General features: G+C 49.2%; 1 protein-coding gene across 2 annotated transcripts; it reads right to left on the bottom strand.

Moving 5' to 3' along the window:
* Positions 1-11,702: 11,702 nt before the first annotated feature.
* CHCHD4 (coiled-coil-helix-coiled-coil-helix domain containing 4) lies at positions 11,703-18,141 on the bottom strand. Of its 2 annotated transcripts, none has more exons than XM_043887022.1 (3): positions 17,938-18,141; positions 13,397-13,495; positions 11,703-12,726 (listed from the first exon to the last, which is right to left on the bottom strand). In XM_043887022.1, the coding sequence occupies exons 1-3, from the start codon at positions 17,957-17,959 to the stop codon at positions 12,428-12,430; spliced, it is 420 nt and encodes a 139-aa protein (XP_043742957.1). In that variant the 5' UTR covers positions 17,960-18,141; the 3' UTR covers positions 11,703-12,427. The 2 variants fall into 2 exon arrangements, with proteins under 2 accessions (XP_043742957.1, XP_043742958.1); XM_043887023.1 differs by lacking the exon at positions 17,938-18,141 and adding an exon at positions 17,125-17,867.
* Positions 18,142-18,204: the final 63 nt, after the last annotated feature.

The following is an 18,204-nucleotide window of genomic DNA, read 5'->3' as shown; positions in this document are numbered from 1 at the left end:
CCCCACAGGGGAGACCACCAGAGAAGGGCCTTTCTAATTCTATGTATTCTTAAAGAGATGGGAATACCAGACCACCTTACCTGCCTCCTGAGAAATCTGTATGCAGGTCAAAAGCAATGGTTAGAACTGGACATGGAACAATGGACTGGTTCCAAATAGGGAAAGGAGTATGTCAAGGCTGTATATTGTCACCCTTTTTATTTTTTATTTTTTTTTAATTTTTTATTAGTTGGAGGCTAATTACTTCAATCACCCTTTTTATTTAACTTACATGCAGAGTACATCATGCGAAATGCTGAGCTGCATGAAGCACAAGCTGGAATCAAGATTGCAGTGAGAAATACCAATAAACTCAGATATGTAGATGACGTTACCCTTATGGCACAAAGCGAAGATGAACTAGAGACTCTTGATAAAAATGAAAGAGGAAAGTGAAAAAGCTGGCTTAAAACTCAACATTAGAAAAACAAAGATCATGGCATCTGGTCCCATCACTTCACAGCAAATAGGTGGGGAAACGATGGAAACGGTGAGAGATTTTATTTCTAGGGGTTCCAAAATCACTGCAGATGGTGACTTCAGCCATGAAATTAAAGGACGGTTGGTCCTTGAAGAAAAGCTATGACAAACCTAGACAGTGTATTAAAAAGCAGAGACATGATTTTGCTGACAAAGATCTGTCTAGTCAAAGCTATGGTTTTTCTAGTAATCATGTATGAATGTGAAAGTTCGATCATAAAGAAAGCTGAGCACTGAAGAATTGATGCTTTTGAATTGTGGTGTTGGAGAAGACTCTTGAGAGACCCCTGGACAGCAAGGAGATCCAACCAGTCCATCCTAAAGGAAATCAGTCCTGAATATTCACTGGAAGGACAGATGCTGAAGCTGAAGCTCCAACACTTTGGCCACCTGATGTGAAGAACTGACTCACTAGAAAAGACGCTGATGCTAGGGGAGATTGAAGACAGAGAATGAGATGGTTGGATGGCATCACCGACTCAATGTATATGAGTTTGAGTAAGCTCCGGGAGTTGGTTGAGAACAGGGAAGCCTGGCGTGCTGCAGTCCCTGGGGTTGCAAAGAGTTGGACAAACTGAGCGACTGAGCTGAACTGAACTGAATTCTGTGTGTGCCCCTCACAAGTCTCAGCACAGCCGGGCACACACAGTGGAGAGACCCGAACCAACACTGAGGCTGGAACAGGCCAAAAAGAAGATGAAGCAGAACTTTCAGTTTTCCTCTAAAACAAAAGCACAAACATTCCCCAGAGGATTGTAATAGGCCTGAAAGCATAGTACAATATTCAGAAGTCCAAAATACAGTTCAAAATTACTCAACATATAAAGAAACAGGAAAATGTGACCCATATACTAAGGCACAATAAATACATAGATGCCATACCCAAGATAACACAGATATTGAAGTTATAGACTCAAAGAAGCTCTCAGAAGTTATAAGTAAAATAACACAATTTGTTCATGCATTCACTTCTTAAAGGACACTGTAATTTGAATATTGTTTCCTCTATACAAAATGCATCATTTTCCCCTGATAGACTTCAAAATATTTTCTTTGCCTTTAGTTTTAAGCAGTTTGCTTGTTAAGTATTTGTCCTGTATAGGATTCACTTATCTTTCTAAACTGGTGCTTGCTAAAGGCAAGGGTGTGGGTGGGCAAAATGGGTGAAAGGGATCAAAAGATACAAATTTCCAGTTATAAAGTAGATGCAGGAGATGAAATGTAGAATATGGTGACTGTAGTTAATAATACTGTATTACGTATTTGATGAAAGTTGCTGAGAGTAGATCTTAAAACTTAAAGTTACAAGAAAAAATATGTAAGAATTATGGGTCTGGGTGTTAACTAAACTTACTGTGGTGATCGTTTCACAGTATATGCATATATCCAATCATTATGTTGTACACCTGAAACTAACTTAATGTTGCATGTATGCATGCTCAGTCGCTCAGTCGTGTCCAGCTCTCTGCGACCCCATGGACTGTAGCCTGCCAGGCTCCTCTTTCCATGGGATTCTTCAGGCAGCAGTACTGGAGTGGGTTGCCATGCCCTCCTCCAGGGGATCTTCCTGACCCAGGAATCAAACCTGTGTCTCCTGGGGCTCCCTCACTGCAGGCAGATTCTTTACCACTGAGCCACCAGGGAAGCCCAACCTAATGTTATGTCAATTATATCTCAATAAAAAAATAACATATATTAAATATAGCAGATTTAGGAGAATTCCCGGCTTGGCCACACACAACTTGAGGACCAGCTCTTGCCCAGTGAACACAGGTGACTGTATAGAGCCTCGGTTACCTGCACAAACTCCGCCTTCCTTTTAGTTTCCCTTTGAGGTCTTGCTGGCCCTTTCTAATCATCAGGTCAACCAAATCCATTTTTACAGTTTACACTCTAGTTTTAGTCAGTAAATAGTATCTGCCTCTTTGCAGCCCCATGGGCTGTAGCTCGCCAGACTCCTCTGTCCATGGGATTTCCCAGGCAAGAGTACTGGAGTGGGTTGCCATTTCTTCTTCCAGGGGATCTTCCTGACCAAGGAATCGCATTGGCAGGAGGGTTCTTTACCACTGTGCCACCTGGGAAACTGGGCTAGCCATTAGCTTCCCTTACATTTTTTTGCCAGTGTTAACAGGTAAGTGAAAGTTACTCAGTCATGTCTGACTCATTGCGACCCCATGGACTATACAGTACATGGAATTCTCCAGGCCAGAATACTGGACTGGGTAGCCTTTCCCTTCTCCAGGGGATCTTCCCAACCTGGGATTGAACCCAGGTCTCCTGCACTGCAGGCGAATCTTTACCCGCTGAGCCAGCAGGGAAGTAAAGACACCATCTTAGGCTGTGACTGTGCTGTTGGGAGAGTCTCGGGTGACTGGCGTCCAGGGCTGTCACACCCCCTCTGGGCTCATTTGGAGTCTCCAGGAGCTGGCGAATTTCTTTCAAAGAGCAAAGTTGGCTGATGTAGTTTCTGTAATGGTTTTTCTCTTTAATAATGAAAACATATCAGCTAATTACTATAATCAACCTCCTCTATCTTCTAGAAGAAGATAAAACAATTAAAGCTCTAGCTAAAGCCTTAATTGGATCAAGTTAAACCCTTTCAGCAATAATGCTTCATGGAGGCCGTGCTTTACGCAAGGAATCCACCTGGAGTCTGAGGCTGGGATTGCTCTGCTGGGTGGCAGCAGCCAGAGCTGGCCACTCCCTTTGCAGCTTGCAACGCCCGAGGGTCTAAAATCACTTACTGGAGAATATTCCCTGATTGGCCCATGATGAAAAACCCAGATTCATATGGCCTTGGAAACTGAGAACTATACACAAAAAAGTTTTCATCCACATGTTGCTTCTTTATCATTTTCTGAGGATGAAGGAAGTCTTTTACTTTGGGGACTCCCTCTTTCCCTGTGACATGACAGGTACTGTCAGACTTTTGATGCAACAGCAAGATTCCTGGTCTGTGGAGAGATGAGCTAAAGCCATCTTTCCATATAAGCACACCCAGCGGCCTCCGCACAGAGACCCAGCTGAGTGTCTCTTGATTGTTCAGGTTTGGAAAGTCTAAGTGGAAGAGGAAGCTGAGGAGGCACCCTAAATTCTGACTTCCCTCAATCGGAACCCGGACGTCGGTGTTTATCTCTCAGGTGCACCACAGAATGTCTTTGACACTTGATAGCATTAGTATTTAGTGAAGCTTGTCTCAGATGAGTGACTCTTCTTGAATAAAGGCTCACGTAAGTAAAACCATTTCAAGAAGCCAGGAATTCTAGGCTTACATTCATTTCTATGACTTAAAACTTTTCATATCCTGTTTTGGTAATTCACAAGTTCAGAGAGAAACCTGAATACTAAAAATGCTATTAATGTAATCTGATTTTCTGTATAGAATGTATTTTCATGAAACTGACATTGCATTCTCATAAAATGTTTTTGGCTTCTCTATATGAGAATGATTTCATTTTCCTTTTCACTGGTTTAGTTGCCAAGTTGTGTCCAACTCTGCAACCCCTTGGACTGTAACCCACCAGGCTCTTCTGTCCATGAGATTTTCCAGGCAAGATTACTGGAGTGGGTTGCCATTTCCTTCCCCAGGGGATCTTCCTGACCATGGAATCAAACCTGGGTCTCTGGCACTGCAGGCAGATTCTTTACTGATTGAGCGACCAGGGAAGGCTTTTCACTACCATGTAGATATTTTTTAAAACTTAGGCCAGGCACATATTACACTTTTTAAAACAGTCCAGGATGTAATGAGATGCTGAAATGGTAGATTAAGTTTAAATTTGTGGGTAAAATAAAACATGGTATTTTTCATGGTTCAGCATAGGGATATTATCATAGATAAGCACAGGGGTCCATTTATCTAACTACATTTTATATGTCTTTGGGGAAATTTTTCTTTGATATCTGGGGCTTCCCAGGTGGTGCTAGTGGTAAAAAATTCTCCTGCCAATGCAGGAGATGCAACAGACTCAGGTTCAACCCCTGGGTTGGGAAGATTCCCTGGAGAAGGGAATGGCAGCCCACTCCAGTATTCTTGCCTGTAAAGCCCCATGGACAGAGGAGCCTCGTGGGCTACAGGCCACGGGGTCGCAAACAGTTAGACACGACTGGGCGACTGAGCATACATACACACAGCGTCTTCTCTTAGCTGATCTGTTAACCTTAGAGTTATTCTTTACTAACTTGTAATCATGGAGGGGAGGATATTGAATTTAACTCCAGACACTATTTTAAAAGATTTCATTACATTAAATTTATTAAAGTCTCTAGAAATAAGAAATTTCTTTGTTGTAGTCTCACTGAATTTTCTGTAATAAATAAGAAAATTTACCATAGTTTAGACAAGCCTACTTTATCTCTTGCTCAATAATCATTTATCTTCTAAAGGATTTTTCACTGCTCCTTCCTCCCAAATTTTAAGTGATGATGTTCTCACTGAGAACTTTCTTCCCAAAATATTAGTTAAGTAGAATTTTAATCCAGTCATTGAATTATCACGGATTTCAAATTTGGGATATATAAATCAGGTAAATGAAGCATGTTTTCCATTAAGTGATTTTGAAGGAGAAGAAAATGACTTAGTCCCACTCTTAAGTGGGTGGGGAAAGTTATATGCCAAGACCCCCAGTGGATGCCTCAAACCATGAATGGTACTGTCCCCTACCAATAACTATGCTTTTTCCTATACAAACATAACTATGAAGATGTTAAATTTATAAATTAGACATAGTAAGAGAGTATCCAATTTGCTAGAGTATCACTACTCTTGCACTTTGGGGACATTGTTAAGTAAAATAAGGGTTGCTTGAACACAAACATTGTGATACCATGGATCTGATAACAGAGACTGCTAGGTAACCAGCATGGATGTGCTGGACAAAGGAGTGATTCACGTCCTGGGCAGGGGGACAGGATGGTGCAAAATCTCATCATGCTATTCAGAACTGTGTACAGTATAAAACTTATGAATGAGTTTTTTATTTCTGGAATTTTTTAATTTAATACTTTTGAGATTGACAGTAGTTAAGTTCAGTTCAGTCGCTCAGTCATGTCTGACTCCTTGCAACCCCATGATCCACAGCACGCCAGGCCTCCCTGTCCATCACCAACTCCCAGAGTTTACTCAAACTCACGTCCATTGAGTTGGTGATGCCATCTAACCATCTCATCCTCTGTTGTCCCCTTTTCCTCCTGCCCTCTATCTTTCCCAGCATCAGGGTCTTTTCCAATGAGTCAGCTCTTCATATCAGGTGGCCAAAGTATTGGAGTTTCAGCTTCAACATCAGTTCTTCCAAAGAACACCAAGGACTGATGTCCTTTAGGATGGACTGGTTGGATCTCCTTGCAGTCCAAGGGACTCTCAGGAGTCTTCTTCAACACCACAGTTCAAAAGCATCAATTCTTCTGTGCTCAGCTTTCTTTAGTACAACTCTCACATCCATACATGACTACTGGAAAAACCATAGCCCTGACTAGATCGACCTTTGTTGGCAAAGTAATGTCTCTGCTTTTTAATATGCTGTCTAGGTTGGTCATAACTTTCCTTCCAAGCAGTAAGCATCTTTTAATTTCATGGCCGCAATTACCATCTGCAGTGATTTTGGAGCTCCCCAAAATAGTCAGCCAGTTTCCACTGTTTCCCCATCTATTTGCCATGAAGTGATGGGACCTGATGCCATGGTCTTAGTTTTCTGAATGTTGAGCTCTAAGCCAACTTTTTCACGCTCCTCTTTCACTTTCATCAAGAGGCTCTTTAGTTCTTCTTCACTTTCTGACAGTGGTAACTAAAAGCAAAAAGTGAAATTGCAGATAAGGGGGAGTCACTATAATAGTGTCATCATAATGGAGACTCTTCCCTTCTTGGTTCTAAAGATCTGACCATATAAATTGGCAGAGCGACTTTATGGGGAAATTCAGAAAATCAAATAAAATGGGAATGTGTGCATTCTAAAACTGAGTGTTTCTGTCTCTGGAGAGCTGTCTGTGCACAGGGAGACTGTACAAGGGTATGCCCACCAGCATGGCTTTCAGTGGGCTAGAAATAGGTTAGAGACCATCTAAAGCCATCAAGAGAATAGGTGCATAACATTTAAAAGGTATGTTAAAATATATTAAAATGTTATTTTATTTTAAATAAATATATTAAAATAATACATACTTATGTTGTCAGAATGCCATCAAAAGTCAAAATGTTAGTCACTCAGCCATGTTCGACTCTTTACGACCCCATGGACTGTAGCCCACCAGGCTCCTCTGTCCATGGGATTTCCCAGGCAAGAATACTGGAGTGGGTTGCCATATGCTTCCCCAGGGGATCTTCCCCACCCAGGGATTGAACCCAGGTCTCCTGCACTGCAGGCAGATTCCTTACCATCTGAGCCACCAGCGAGACCCTAAGAATGCCATATTTACTCAAAATGACCTAGCAGTACACAGACTTTAGAAATAATGTGAATGATTAAAGTTGGCCGTAAGACATTGATTGTGTCTATCGTGTTAGTGTCAGATTTTTAAACATTTAGTATTGGTGACAGATGTGTTAAAAATAGACTGGGAGGTGTGCAGCCATGTTCGCAGCAGCACTGTTGACAGAAGCCGAAGGTGGGAACAGCCCAAGTGTCCGTGAGACAGCACGGGTGAACCTGGAGGACGCTGTGCCAAGTGAGATAAGCCAGTCACAGGAAGACAAATGTTACGTGACCCCCTCACGCGAGGCCCCTGGAGGAGTCAGCCACAGTCACAGACAGTGGGAGGGGCAGGGAGAGGAGCCGGTGTTTGATGGGGACAGGGTCTCAGCGTGGGAAGAGGAGACAGTCCTGGGGATGAGCGGTGACGCCGGCTCCACCGTGAGTGGACTTAATGCCACCGACTTGAAAAGGGTTACAATGACAGACTCTGTTATGTTTATTTTTCCACAGCTTTTTAAAAAGCGGGAAAATAGGGACTCTCCTGGTGGTCCAGTGGTTCAGAGCTGCTCGCCAATCGATCCCTGGTCTGGGAAGATCCCACATACCACGGAGCAGCTAAGCCCGTGGGCCACAACTGCTAGCCTGCTCTCCAGAGCCCACGCCCTGCAAGCCGCTGAGCCCGCGTGCTGCGCCTGCTGAAGCCTGTGTGCCTGGGGCCTGTGCTCCACAACGAGAGACGCCTCCACGATCAGAAGCCCTCGCACCGCAGCAAAGAGCAGCCCCCGCTTGCTGCAGCGAGAGAGACCGTGTCCGGCAATGAAGACCCAGCACATTTAAAAAAAAAATCTAAAAATATCAGAAAAATGTAGACTGGAAAGAGAGCCTAAATTATAAGTTATATCTGAAGACGCAGAGGACAGGAATGGGGACTAAAGGGATGTTAATCCATCAGTGTCTTTAAACAACTTTTCCCATCAGCCTTGATTTGAAGCTTGGAGTGTTAATTATAGCTGAGCTCAGGCAGCCACTGTGTGGGACAGAGCAATGTGGCCCTGACCTCCACCAGCATGGTTAAACGGTATCGCCTAGCATATGCTTTTTTAACTTTTTCTATGCAAAGTTTCAGACATGTAGGAACGTAGAATGATTCAGGGACCCGCTCATAGTGCCCTGACTCTGTTTTCTCCCTGCCGTTTGGATGAACTGAGTGTCCCCTTTCTCGTTCATGTGAACAGAGGAGGAAGTCTGTCTGCTTAGCCCATGGTCAGGTGTCTTCCAAAAACTCTTCAGGCCCAGCGGACCCTGAAAGTTATCGGTGAGACCATCCAGGCACACATGACTTCTCTTTGGTTCTTCCAGGTGAGTGAGGAACCTTTTATTTTACATGAGGTCTATAGTTTCTAATCATTTGAGACACCACGGGTTACTAAAATATTACTAAGTTAAAATGTGTGCAGTCACATAACTTCCTGAGGACTTAAAATTCAGTGTCCTGCTAAGAAGCCTGGCCGGTGCACTAGCCTACATCACAAAATAAAACTGACCCAAAACACTGGGCAACCGGCACGTCCAAGTCAGCTGATCTTGAGCTGCCATTCTCCAGAAGCCATTTGTTGTAAAGCTGGTTTGGTGTTGAGTTCTCTTAGCTTTTGCTTTTCTGTATCAATTTTTGATTTCTATCAAATCTGAACAGGAGCCTTGTTGGGTAGAGTATTCTTGGTTGTAGGTTTTCCCTTTTCATCACTTTAAATATATCATGCCACCCCCTTCTATTGGGTTTCCCTGTGGCTCAGCGGGAAAGAGGAGAAGGCAATGGCAACCCACTCCAGTACACTTGCCTGGAAAATCCCATGGACGGAGGATCCTAGTAGGGTGCAGTCCATGGGGTTTCGAAGAGTTGGACACGACTGAGCGGTTTCACTTTCACTTTTCACTTTCATGCATTGGAGAAGGAAATGGCAACCCACTCCAGTGTTCTTGCCTGGAGAATCCCAGGGACGGGGGAGCCTGGTGGGCTGCCATCTATGGGGTCGCACAGAGTCAAATATCACTGAAGTGACTTAGCAGCAGCAGCAGCAGGAAAGAATCTGCCTGCTAATGCAGAAGATGGGGTTTTGATCCCTGGGCCAGGAAGATCCCCTGGAGAAGGAAATGGCAACCCACTCCAGTATTCTTGCCTGGGAAATCCCATGGACAGAGGAGCCTGACGGCTACAGTCCATGGAGGCGCAAAGAATTGGACACAACTGAGCAAGTAAACAATACTCCCTTCTAGCCTGAGTTTCTGCTGAAAAACCAGTTGTTAACCTTATAGGTATTCTCTTGTGTGTTCTTTTTCCTTTGTTGCTTTTAATATTTTTCTCGTCATTAATTTTTATTAATAGCAATTGATTACTATGTGTCTTAGAGTGTTCCTCCTTGGGTTTATCCTGCTTGGGATTATCTGTACTTCCTGGACTTGGGTGACTATTTCCTTTCCCAGTTAGGGAAGTTTCTAGCTATTATCTGTTTTGAGTATTTTCTCAGGTTCTTTCCCTCTCTCTTCTCCTTCTGGGACCCTTATAATGAGAACATTGGTACATTTAATGTTGTCCCAGAGGGCTCTTAAACTGTCATTGCATTTTTTTTCTTTTATTTTGTTCCATAGCAGTGATTTCCACTATTGTCTTCCAGCTCACTTATCCATTCTGCTGCCTCATTTATTCTATTGATTCCTTCTACTGTATTTTGCATCACAGTTCTGTTCAATTCTGTTTGTTCTTTAAATCTTCTAGCTCATTGTTAGATGTTTCATGTATCTTCTTAGTCTGTGCTTCCATTCTTTTTGTGAGATCTTAGATCATCTTTACTATCATTACTCTGAATTCTCTTTCAGGTAGATTGTCTATCTGCACTTTATTTAGTCATTCTTCTGGGGTTTTATCTTGTTTTACCATCTGACACATATTCCTCTGCCGTCTTATTTGTGGTCTCCATTCTGCAGCCTGCAAGATAGTAGTTCCTCTTGCTGCAGGTGTCTGCCCTCTGGTGGGTGAGGCTAGTCAGAGAGGCTTGTGCAGGCTTCCTGGTGGGAGGGACTGGTGCTTGCCCACTGGTGGGTAGAGCTGGGTCTTGACCCCCTGTGGTGGACAAGGTCATGTCAAGAATTGTTTAAGAGGTGGCTGAGGGCTCAGGAAGACTTTAAGCAGTCTGTCTGCTGACGGCTGGGGCTGTGATCCCACTCTGTTGGTTGTTTGGCCTGAGGCAACCCAGCACTTGAGCCTAAGGGCTGATGGGTGGAGTTAGGTCTCTGCCAAAACGGTAATCTCCAGGGCAGCTCACACCAATGAGCACTCCCCAGTACCTCTGTCCCTAGTGTCCTGTCCCTGCAGTGAGCCACAGCACCTCCCACCTCCCAGAAGACCCTCCGGGACCAGCAGGTAGGTCTGGCCCAGGCTCCTATGAAGTGCTTTTTCCCCCATGTCCCAGTGTGCCTGAGATTTGTGTGTACCCTCTAAGAGTGGCATTTGTTACCCCCAGTCCTATGGAGTTCCTGTGATCAAGCCCTGCTACTGCTGCTGCTGCTAAGTCGCTTCAGTCGTGTCCGACTCTGTGTGACCCCTGAGACGGCAGCCCACCAGCCTCCACCGTCCCTGGGATTCTCCAGGTAAGAATACTGGAGTGGGCTGCCATTTCCTTCTCCAATGCATGAAAGTGAAAAGTGAAAGTGAAGTCGCTCAGTCGTGTCCGACTCTTTGTGACCCCATGGACTGCAGCCCACCAGGCTCCTCTGTCCATGGGATTTTCCAGGCAAGAGTACTGGAGTGGGGTGCCATTGCCTTCTCTGTGATCAAGCCCTACTGGCTTTCAAAGCCAAATGTTCTTGTGGCTCCTCCTCCCAATGCCAGACCCCCAGGCTCTTGAAACTCTTAACTCCTGTGGGAGAACCTCTGCGATATATTCTTTTCCAGTTTGTACGTCACCTATTCAGTGGGTGTGATACTTGATTATATCAAGTATCTACCATCTTGTAGTGGCTTCATTTTCTTTGAACATAGACTATCCTTTTTCGTCAAAGGTTGTTCAGCAGTTATTTGTGATTTTGGTGTTTTCATGAGAGAAGGTGAGCTCAGGTCCTTCTACTTGGCCGTTTTGTCCTAGTCCCCGGATCTGCCTTTCTCCTTACTTTTCTGCTTTTAAGTAAATGCTGACCCCTGGCTGGACTGTATCTTCATGCAATTGGGAACAAGATGGGTCACCTTCCCGTGTCCCTAGGACATGGACCGTAGAGGTTCCCTGAATACATGGAATGCATAGGATCCAAGACATGGTCACAGATCAGGGACGTCTTAGTCAAAATGTTTCCGGAAAAAGTATGTCTGTTAAACGTGCAAGGGTCTGCCTGCGGTTCAGAGAAGTCCCAGGGCTTCTCCAGGTGTCACGGCTTCCAAGCCTGGCCACTCCAGCTTCGTGCCCCCACGCCCTCGCCCTGAGCCGGGCCTGCAGGCTTACTGTCTGGTGTCAGAGGCAGCCTCCTGTGCTGTGTCCCCATGTCCCTTGGGCACTGTGGGCTGTGACTCACTTCTGACAAATGCAACAGAAACGTTGACAGCGATGCCCATGTGAGAGCATCTGCTCACAGACAAAATCACCTGAGCTTTGTTTGAATGCAACACGGAAAACTTGACTCAGACTGATCTACCGGTGTCTTCAGAGAATTTCAATTGAGTTTTTCACAATTCCTATTTCCTTGTATCAGAAATATTTTAATTAGTAAAAACAGAAGCCACGCTCGCAATCAGGTAAAAACCATGTTTTCCTTTTAATTGACACCGTTTCCTCTCTTGCCTCGCACTCTGGTAATGATTAGGTCCCCACCTCTCAGGAGCACTGCATCCGGACAAGCTGAGACAGAACCAGTGTGAAGGCGGTCCCAGAGCAGAGCTTTTCACTTACAAAGGGATTCACTCAGAGTCCAAAGCTCTGCTTTCTAACCGCAGAAAACCTGGAGCTCAAGGCAAAACTGGAAACCAGAAGGAACCAGAAACGAAGCATACTGCCTCCTCAAACACTCGAGGGCTGATCGCCTCACCTCTGCTACAAGGAATGGCCCCACTCCAGCATTTGTAAGGGAAAACATTCTGTTTCTATTTCACTTTCCAACTGGGTATAAAATCTACTAAAAGGAACACGAAGAATCAAAACAAATCAGCTCACTCACAAGAGTCACTCCCAGATAGTGATTTCTGGTTGCTGAGATGATTCAGCACGTTATTTCCAAGTGGCAAAATTCAGGACAATCTGAGGACTCAAAAGTGGCAGCGACATTCACCAACAGGTTCGTGTGAGACACACATACACACAACCCCGTTTTTCAGTGTATATACGGCAAGGGGCCAAGACCCCAACAGCACAATAACTTATTTTGTACATTACAGTGCACGGAACGGAGGGAAAAGACACGTTCTTGGAGACGTTCGTCTGGGCTCTGAAGGCGGCTGGAGCCCAGTGCCCCGGCCATCATTAGCTCGACGCCGCCTCCTCTTTGGTTGCACTGGCCTCGGAGGCAGCTGCTTCCTGTAAGGGGTCTGCTGGCTTCTCCTCCTCCTCCTCCTCCTCTTCCTGGGGGTAGAGGTCTGGGTACTTCTGCATGCACTCCTGCATGGCCCGGAACTGGTCTACACAGTCCGACCCCTTGACATCCTCCTTGCTGTAGTGGAAGCAGGAAAAGGCTGCCTTGAACTGTTCCCCGCACGGGCCACTGGCCATCCCCCCAAGGCATGGGCAGTTCCAGTTGATGTCTCCGTTTGGCAGGATCAGTCCTGGGACGGGAAGATGGGCAAGGAAGTGAGACAGGTTTCAAAAAAAGCAAACCCAAGCCCAGCCTCACAGGCATAATGGTAAGACAAACTGCTGCCTGGCCGACACTGGCCGCGGCCCTGCTTCTCCCTCGGGATGGGGCTTAAACTCCCAGCACAAACCCACCGAGCGTTCCCGGCTCAGTTGGACAGAAGTCACCGTGGGCGGCTTTCTCCAGTGCAGCTCTGCCGGGTGCGCGAAGCCGCCCCCGGGGCTGTGGCCATGCCTGTACTCAGGACTACACGGGGGAAACCGTTTAGTCCAAAGGCTTGAAGGGCGAGTCCTGGTCTCCCCCTTCCACACAAATGGTCGGGACCCCCACGCCCTCCCTTCAAGCCCGTCCTGCTCCTCGGCTGCTCTCAGCTCAGCACAGCGTGAGGACTGGAAAAAGTGAGGCTGGACGGTGTCCAAGGGGCGGGGCGTGTCAGAGCACTGAAGCTCCACTTTGACAAAGTGGAAAACCGTTCAAAGCTCAGAAGCAACTCCTAGGTCTGGCCTGATGGCCAGGTCAGCACACGGCCCCTCCCACCCGAGGGAGACACACTCGTGTCCTGGGAGCAGGTGGCCAAGGTGGACACCCAGCCATGGCCAGAACATCAGACTGCCGCCCCCCAACCCCGGCCCTGCGCTCACCATGCTCCTCGTACGGATCATTGGGGTCATCGGCCACCAGCTCTGCGTTGCTTGGAGTCTCATGGTCTTCTTTGGTCACAAATATGATTCGATCCTTCCCTAGAGTTTGGAGAACAGAGAGCGCCACATTGCACCAGGAGCTGTGACTCAGCCTGAACCCAAGCAGCCACGGAAGCCTCGTGTGAAGCCTGTCCCACCTGAAACCTTGATGCGCTCCCCCTGGGGACCCCCTCGCTACCGAGCTGGGGGGCCGTCTAGCGGCCCCCAGTGCACCATGTGCCTGTGGCTGGAGTGGGGGGAGGGGGACGAGACGCCCCGCCCTCAGATGCAGCTGCCCTCAGTCCCGAAGCCTGCTGACGCCTGACAGGCCGGCCTCGCCCTGCTCGGAACTCCCACGGCCCCACAGCTTTGTTCCGTCCCGTGGCCTGTGAGCACCTCGTTCAGGCCCCGAGGGGCCTGCCAGCAGGCGCCCTCAGATGACACCCCGCCCGCCAGGCTCCTCCGGCAGAGGCTTGGGAAGAGCACCAGGGTGGCCGTATGAAGCTCAGAGAGGTATGCGGGTGAGGACAGTGCGGGGGCGGGACGCCCTCCCCTCAATGTCTCCCAGGCGGCGACAGCGATGACAGCTGCCACTCCCCACGCACAAGGCCACGGCCCGCTCCAGAACACCCGGGGTGTCTGCTCCAGCACCCCACACGTGACCTCAGAGAGGGCGGCTTGTCCCACATGGCCCGGGGGCACGCTGAAGAACCTAAAGACCTCAGTGATTCCGACCAGAGTTCGGAACACTCAAAAGCAGCCCACAGAAGTGCTGTGCTAAGCAGAAGACACAAGCTGACAGACTGCTCAGCTCAGCCCTGACAGTTTGTTAACCAAGACCTCAGCCGGGCCCAGCCCAGTGCGGAGGCTGGTGTTCGGCCCAGAGCCAAGGGGTGCAAGCCTGGACAGTGACTTGTCTTTGTACCCCCAGCCCTGGTGCCCGATGGTCCTCATGCTGGTTGAACAGACAGGTAACAGTCAGGGCTCGACACCAGGTGCGGGAAGAGCAAAGCGCCGCCCCGCGCAGGAGAGGTAAGGCCGGCTCGGGAGGGTCCGGCTCCCGGTGCCGTCAGCATCCCAGAGGCTCGGGGCTGGGCTTCAAACCGGGGCTCAGGCACACAACAGCCATGTGACCTCAGGCACCTCCCAGCTCAGCCCATCTCCCTCCCTGGTTCGGGCAAGGGTCAAGAGACTCCGGAAAACAAGGAAGTGAAGTGAGTTTCTCGGTGCACCTGAAATTCTGCTCAAAACACAGTAACTTTTTCAGTGGCATCAAATGACAAACATCTCTGGGAAGAGAGAACGGGGCTGGAGATGCCGGTGAGGACTGGAAGTGGGAAAGTGGGTAGAGCAGTGCTCTTGCCTGGAAGACTGAAGAAAGGTCCCGCAGAGTCCCCCGAAGGGGCAGGCCCCAGAGCCTGGCGGGACTGGCAGTCGGAGGCCCCGGGGCCCTGAAAGCAGGAGCTCGGGGTGGCTGAGGACCGGAGGAAGGACGGAGCGGCGAGGCACGCCGACACCCCGGGTCTGCAGCCGTGCTCTGCAGCCACACTGACTCCCGTCCTCCTCTCCCCCCTCCCTCTTCCACCCGGCGGGCTCTGCCTTCAAGTCCATCTGCAAAGACCCACATCCCTCACCTGCAGGACTCCCTCCATTCAGCATCTCCTTGCTTCTACGCAAAGATGCTGAGCACATGCCTACCTCGGGGAGCCGCCAGGCCATTCTGTCGTCCAGGAGGGTATTCAGATCCCTCATAGCCACGTCTCCCTGACTTCAGCCCTCCTGCTCAGATGGCATCTTCCTTCATCTCTCCCCATTGCCCTTAACCCGCCTTTTCTCACCCCCAGTTACATGTCTGTTCACCACCCACCTCCCCGACTGAAATGTCAGCTCCTCACGGGCAAGGATGTGTCTGTCCCAGAGCCTAGTACAGCGCACGACAGAGTGAGTAATCAGTATTTGTTGGAAAATGAATGGGGAAATGAACCCTGAATTCAGACATGAAGACCCCAGACCCAGCAGAGTATGGAGGATGGATGGCTATCACCATGAAGTAGGTTACAGGAGAAAATAAAACCTCGCTTGGGTGGTCTCATTTCCCCTAGAACACATCATCTCTTGGCACATCCAACCTGCCCCCTCCACTGCCTCCACCTCTGCCATGTGATCGGGGCTGGCACATCACAGGCGCCAGTAACTGTCTGCTCACAGGACAGGAGAGAGCAGGACCAGCACTAGAAAAGGGGGAACAAAGACGGGAGCAACGTGGCCCTGGGCCAGGGAGCCAGCCTGAGTCCATGCTGCCTAACACCTTGAATGACCAGCTACGGCCTTCGACCCCAAGGCTGGGGGGCGGACCCCTGAAGTCAAGTGCATGGGCAAGCGATTCCCTCAGAAAAGGGCAGCCGTGTGTACCGGTTCACTGGGTAACGCTGCAGGGGATGTGGCCCATCTAATGCTCTCAGCCTGCTGCAACGCAGACAAGCCGAAAGAACAAAAATACACCAGGTAATTTCAGAGAGTTTAGGCTGTGGAAGACACAAAGGCCAGGGAAGACCTCACTGAGGAGGTGGCATCTGCACGGAATCTTAAAGGATGAGGAAGTAGCCAGTAGCCGTGAGAAGAGCTGGGGGAGGGATGCACCAGGCAAAGGGAACAGCCAGAGGCCAGCCTGGCTGCACAGCACAGGCGCGTAGCGACCAGCAGGAGCCAGGCCAGGCCTCGATCACATAAGCCTTCATCAGGACGGCGCTGGGGTTGGTTCTCCAAGTCCCATGGGAAGCATAAAGAATCCATGCATAGAAAACGGGACCGAGGGGACAGTGGCATGGATAGGTAAAAACTAGGCAAGGCCTGAAGTGAGTGCTTTTAATTCTTATCCCCAAAGAAAGAGATCTTTGATCCAGGAAAAGATACAGGTCTGAACACTTAGCTCTGCTTCCCAGATAACATGCGACTCCTAGAAACCCACAAGAATGAGGATTATAGCCTCATTATACCCAGAAGGCCAAAAAAAAAAATTTGCTACATAAAGCAGTAAATTAGACTCAGAAAGATGAAATAAAAAGAGACCTAGTCTCTTACAAACTGGTGAGGACAGAGGACTTCTGCTCATGGCAAAATTCAATATCAATCAATGGAAACTACTTCTCAGAGACATCACTGAGTATTATGGCTTTGTGACCCAGGGAAGGAGGGTTCCAGAAGCAGAATGGGGTACTGAGAAACTGTTGTTTGGTTGCTCAGTCGTGTCCAACTCTTTGCAACCCCATGGAATGTTGCTCTGTCCATGGGATTTTCCAGGAAAGAATACTGGAGTGGGTTGCCATTTATTAGAATTTCATGGACTGTATAGTCCATGGGGTCCCACAGAGTGGGACAGGACTGAGCGACTTTCACCTTCCTCCTCCAGGGGATCTTCCCCACCCAGGGATTGAACTCCAGTCTCCTGCATTGGCATCTGAGGCACCAGGGGAGGCCACTGGTAAAAGGCTTAGCATTTTAAATCGAGCTGTGAGCTGAAGCCTGACAGGCTTCTCCTAACTGAAGCATGACCTTGGGCAGGTCACCTCCACCTCTGGGCTCAGGATTTCCTGAAATGACTGAGTGAGCTGGAGTATTCACTAGAGTTTCCAGGGAGTTCCACTTCTCTCTGGAACGTCATAGTCCCCGATATCCACCCTCCCCTTCACCTGGCATGGAGAAGGTACTTTATGAATATCTGCGGAATGAATGAAGGCTAACTTCTCTTTACAAGACTGGACAACTGGGCCTGGAGGGTTTGGGTGTCAGCTCAGGGACAGTTCATGGTTGCGCGGGGAGGCCCTCAGACCGCGGGCTGGAGACTTCCTAGGTGAGAAACCGCAGGCGGGGACCAACTTTTGTTTTTTTTCTGCGGGATGTCTTCCCAGCGGAGGGCTCCCTGGAGTCCACTGGGCACCAGACGGGGAAGCTCTGGAATCAGACCGCGAGTCTCCAACCTCAGCTCCGCGAGTAGCCGGCCGCGTGGCTCAGCCAAGTCACCTCTGCGTCTTGGTTTACTCTTGGGTTAAGAGCAGGGCCTGACCCGTGCCCGCCGGCGGCACTCCCACCGCCAGCACCGCGCCCACCGAGGGGCGACCTTCCGGGACAGTTAGAGGCGGTGCAAACGGGAACACGTGGTGTGTGGCGAGCGGCGTAGCAACATAACTAGTAATCAGCGCATTTCCCGTTACCAGCCTCAGGCAGCGCACTCGCGCCGCCCTAACCCCCGGGCCTAGGTTACGAGTCCCCCCACGTGCTGTTCCCTCCGAGTTCCGGGTTCGAGTCTTTCGGCGACCCGGGAAAGCCTTGTTCCTCCGCGGGCCTCCGTTTTCTCATCCGAAAAGTGGGGCTGGCGACCCCGCCGCAAACCCGCACCCTCCTCCCAAGAACTTGTGCCCCGCGCCCTCAGTGGGGGGTGCTGCACGGACCGCGTGTCCCTTGCAGGCCCTCGGAGGCCGTCTCCACGCAGCCCGCCCTCCTACCTTCCTGCCGGCAGTAGGCCATGATGCAGCCCGGCACTCCGACCTCGCGGCGATCGCGGCGGCGGCCTCACGCCGTGACCTCTCCGCGGCGGGGCGGACGGCTCGGAGGCCCGCGCGGACCCGCCCCCCAGGCCTGCCCGCCGCGCGCCTGCCTTGGCGCTTCCAGTTCGGCGCTCTCAGCCGGTAACTACATTTCCCGGCAGGCTGCGCGCCTCGCGGCCACGCCCCAGACAGTAGGAACTACATTTCCCAGAATGGCTTGCAGTG

This window comes from Cervus elaphus, chromosome 24 (genome assembly GCF_910594005.1).
Source record: "Cervus elaphus chromosome 24, mCerEla1.1, whole genome shotgun sequence".
Classification (NCBI taxonomy): Eukaryota; Metazoa; Chordata; class Mammalia; order Artiodactyla; family Cervidae; genus Cervus; species Cervus elaphus.
This window is presented reverse-complemented; position numbering and strand designations above follow the sequence as displayed.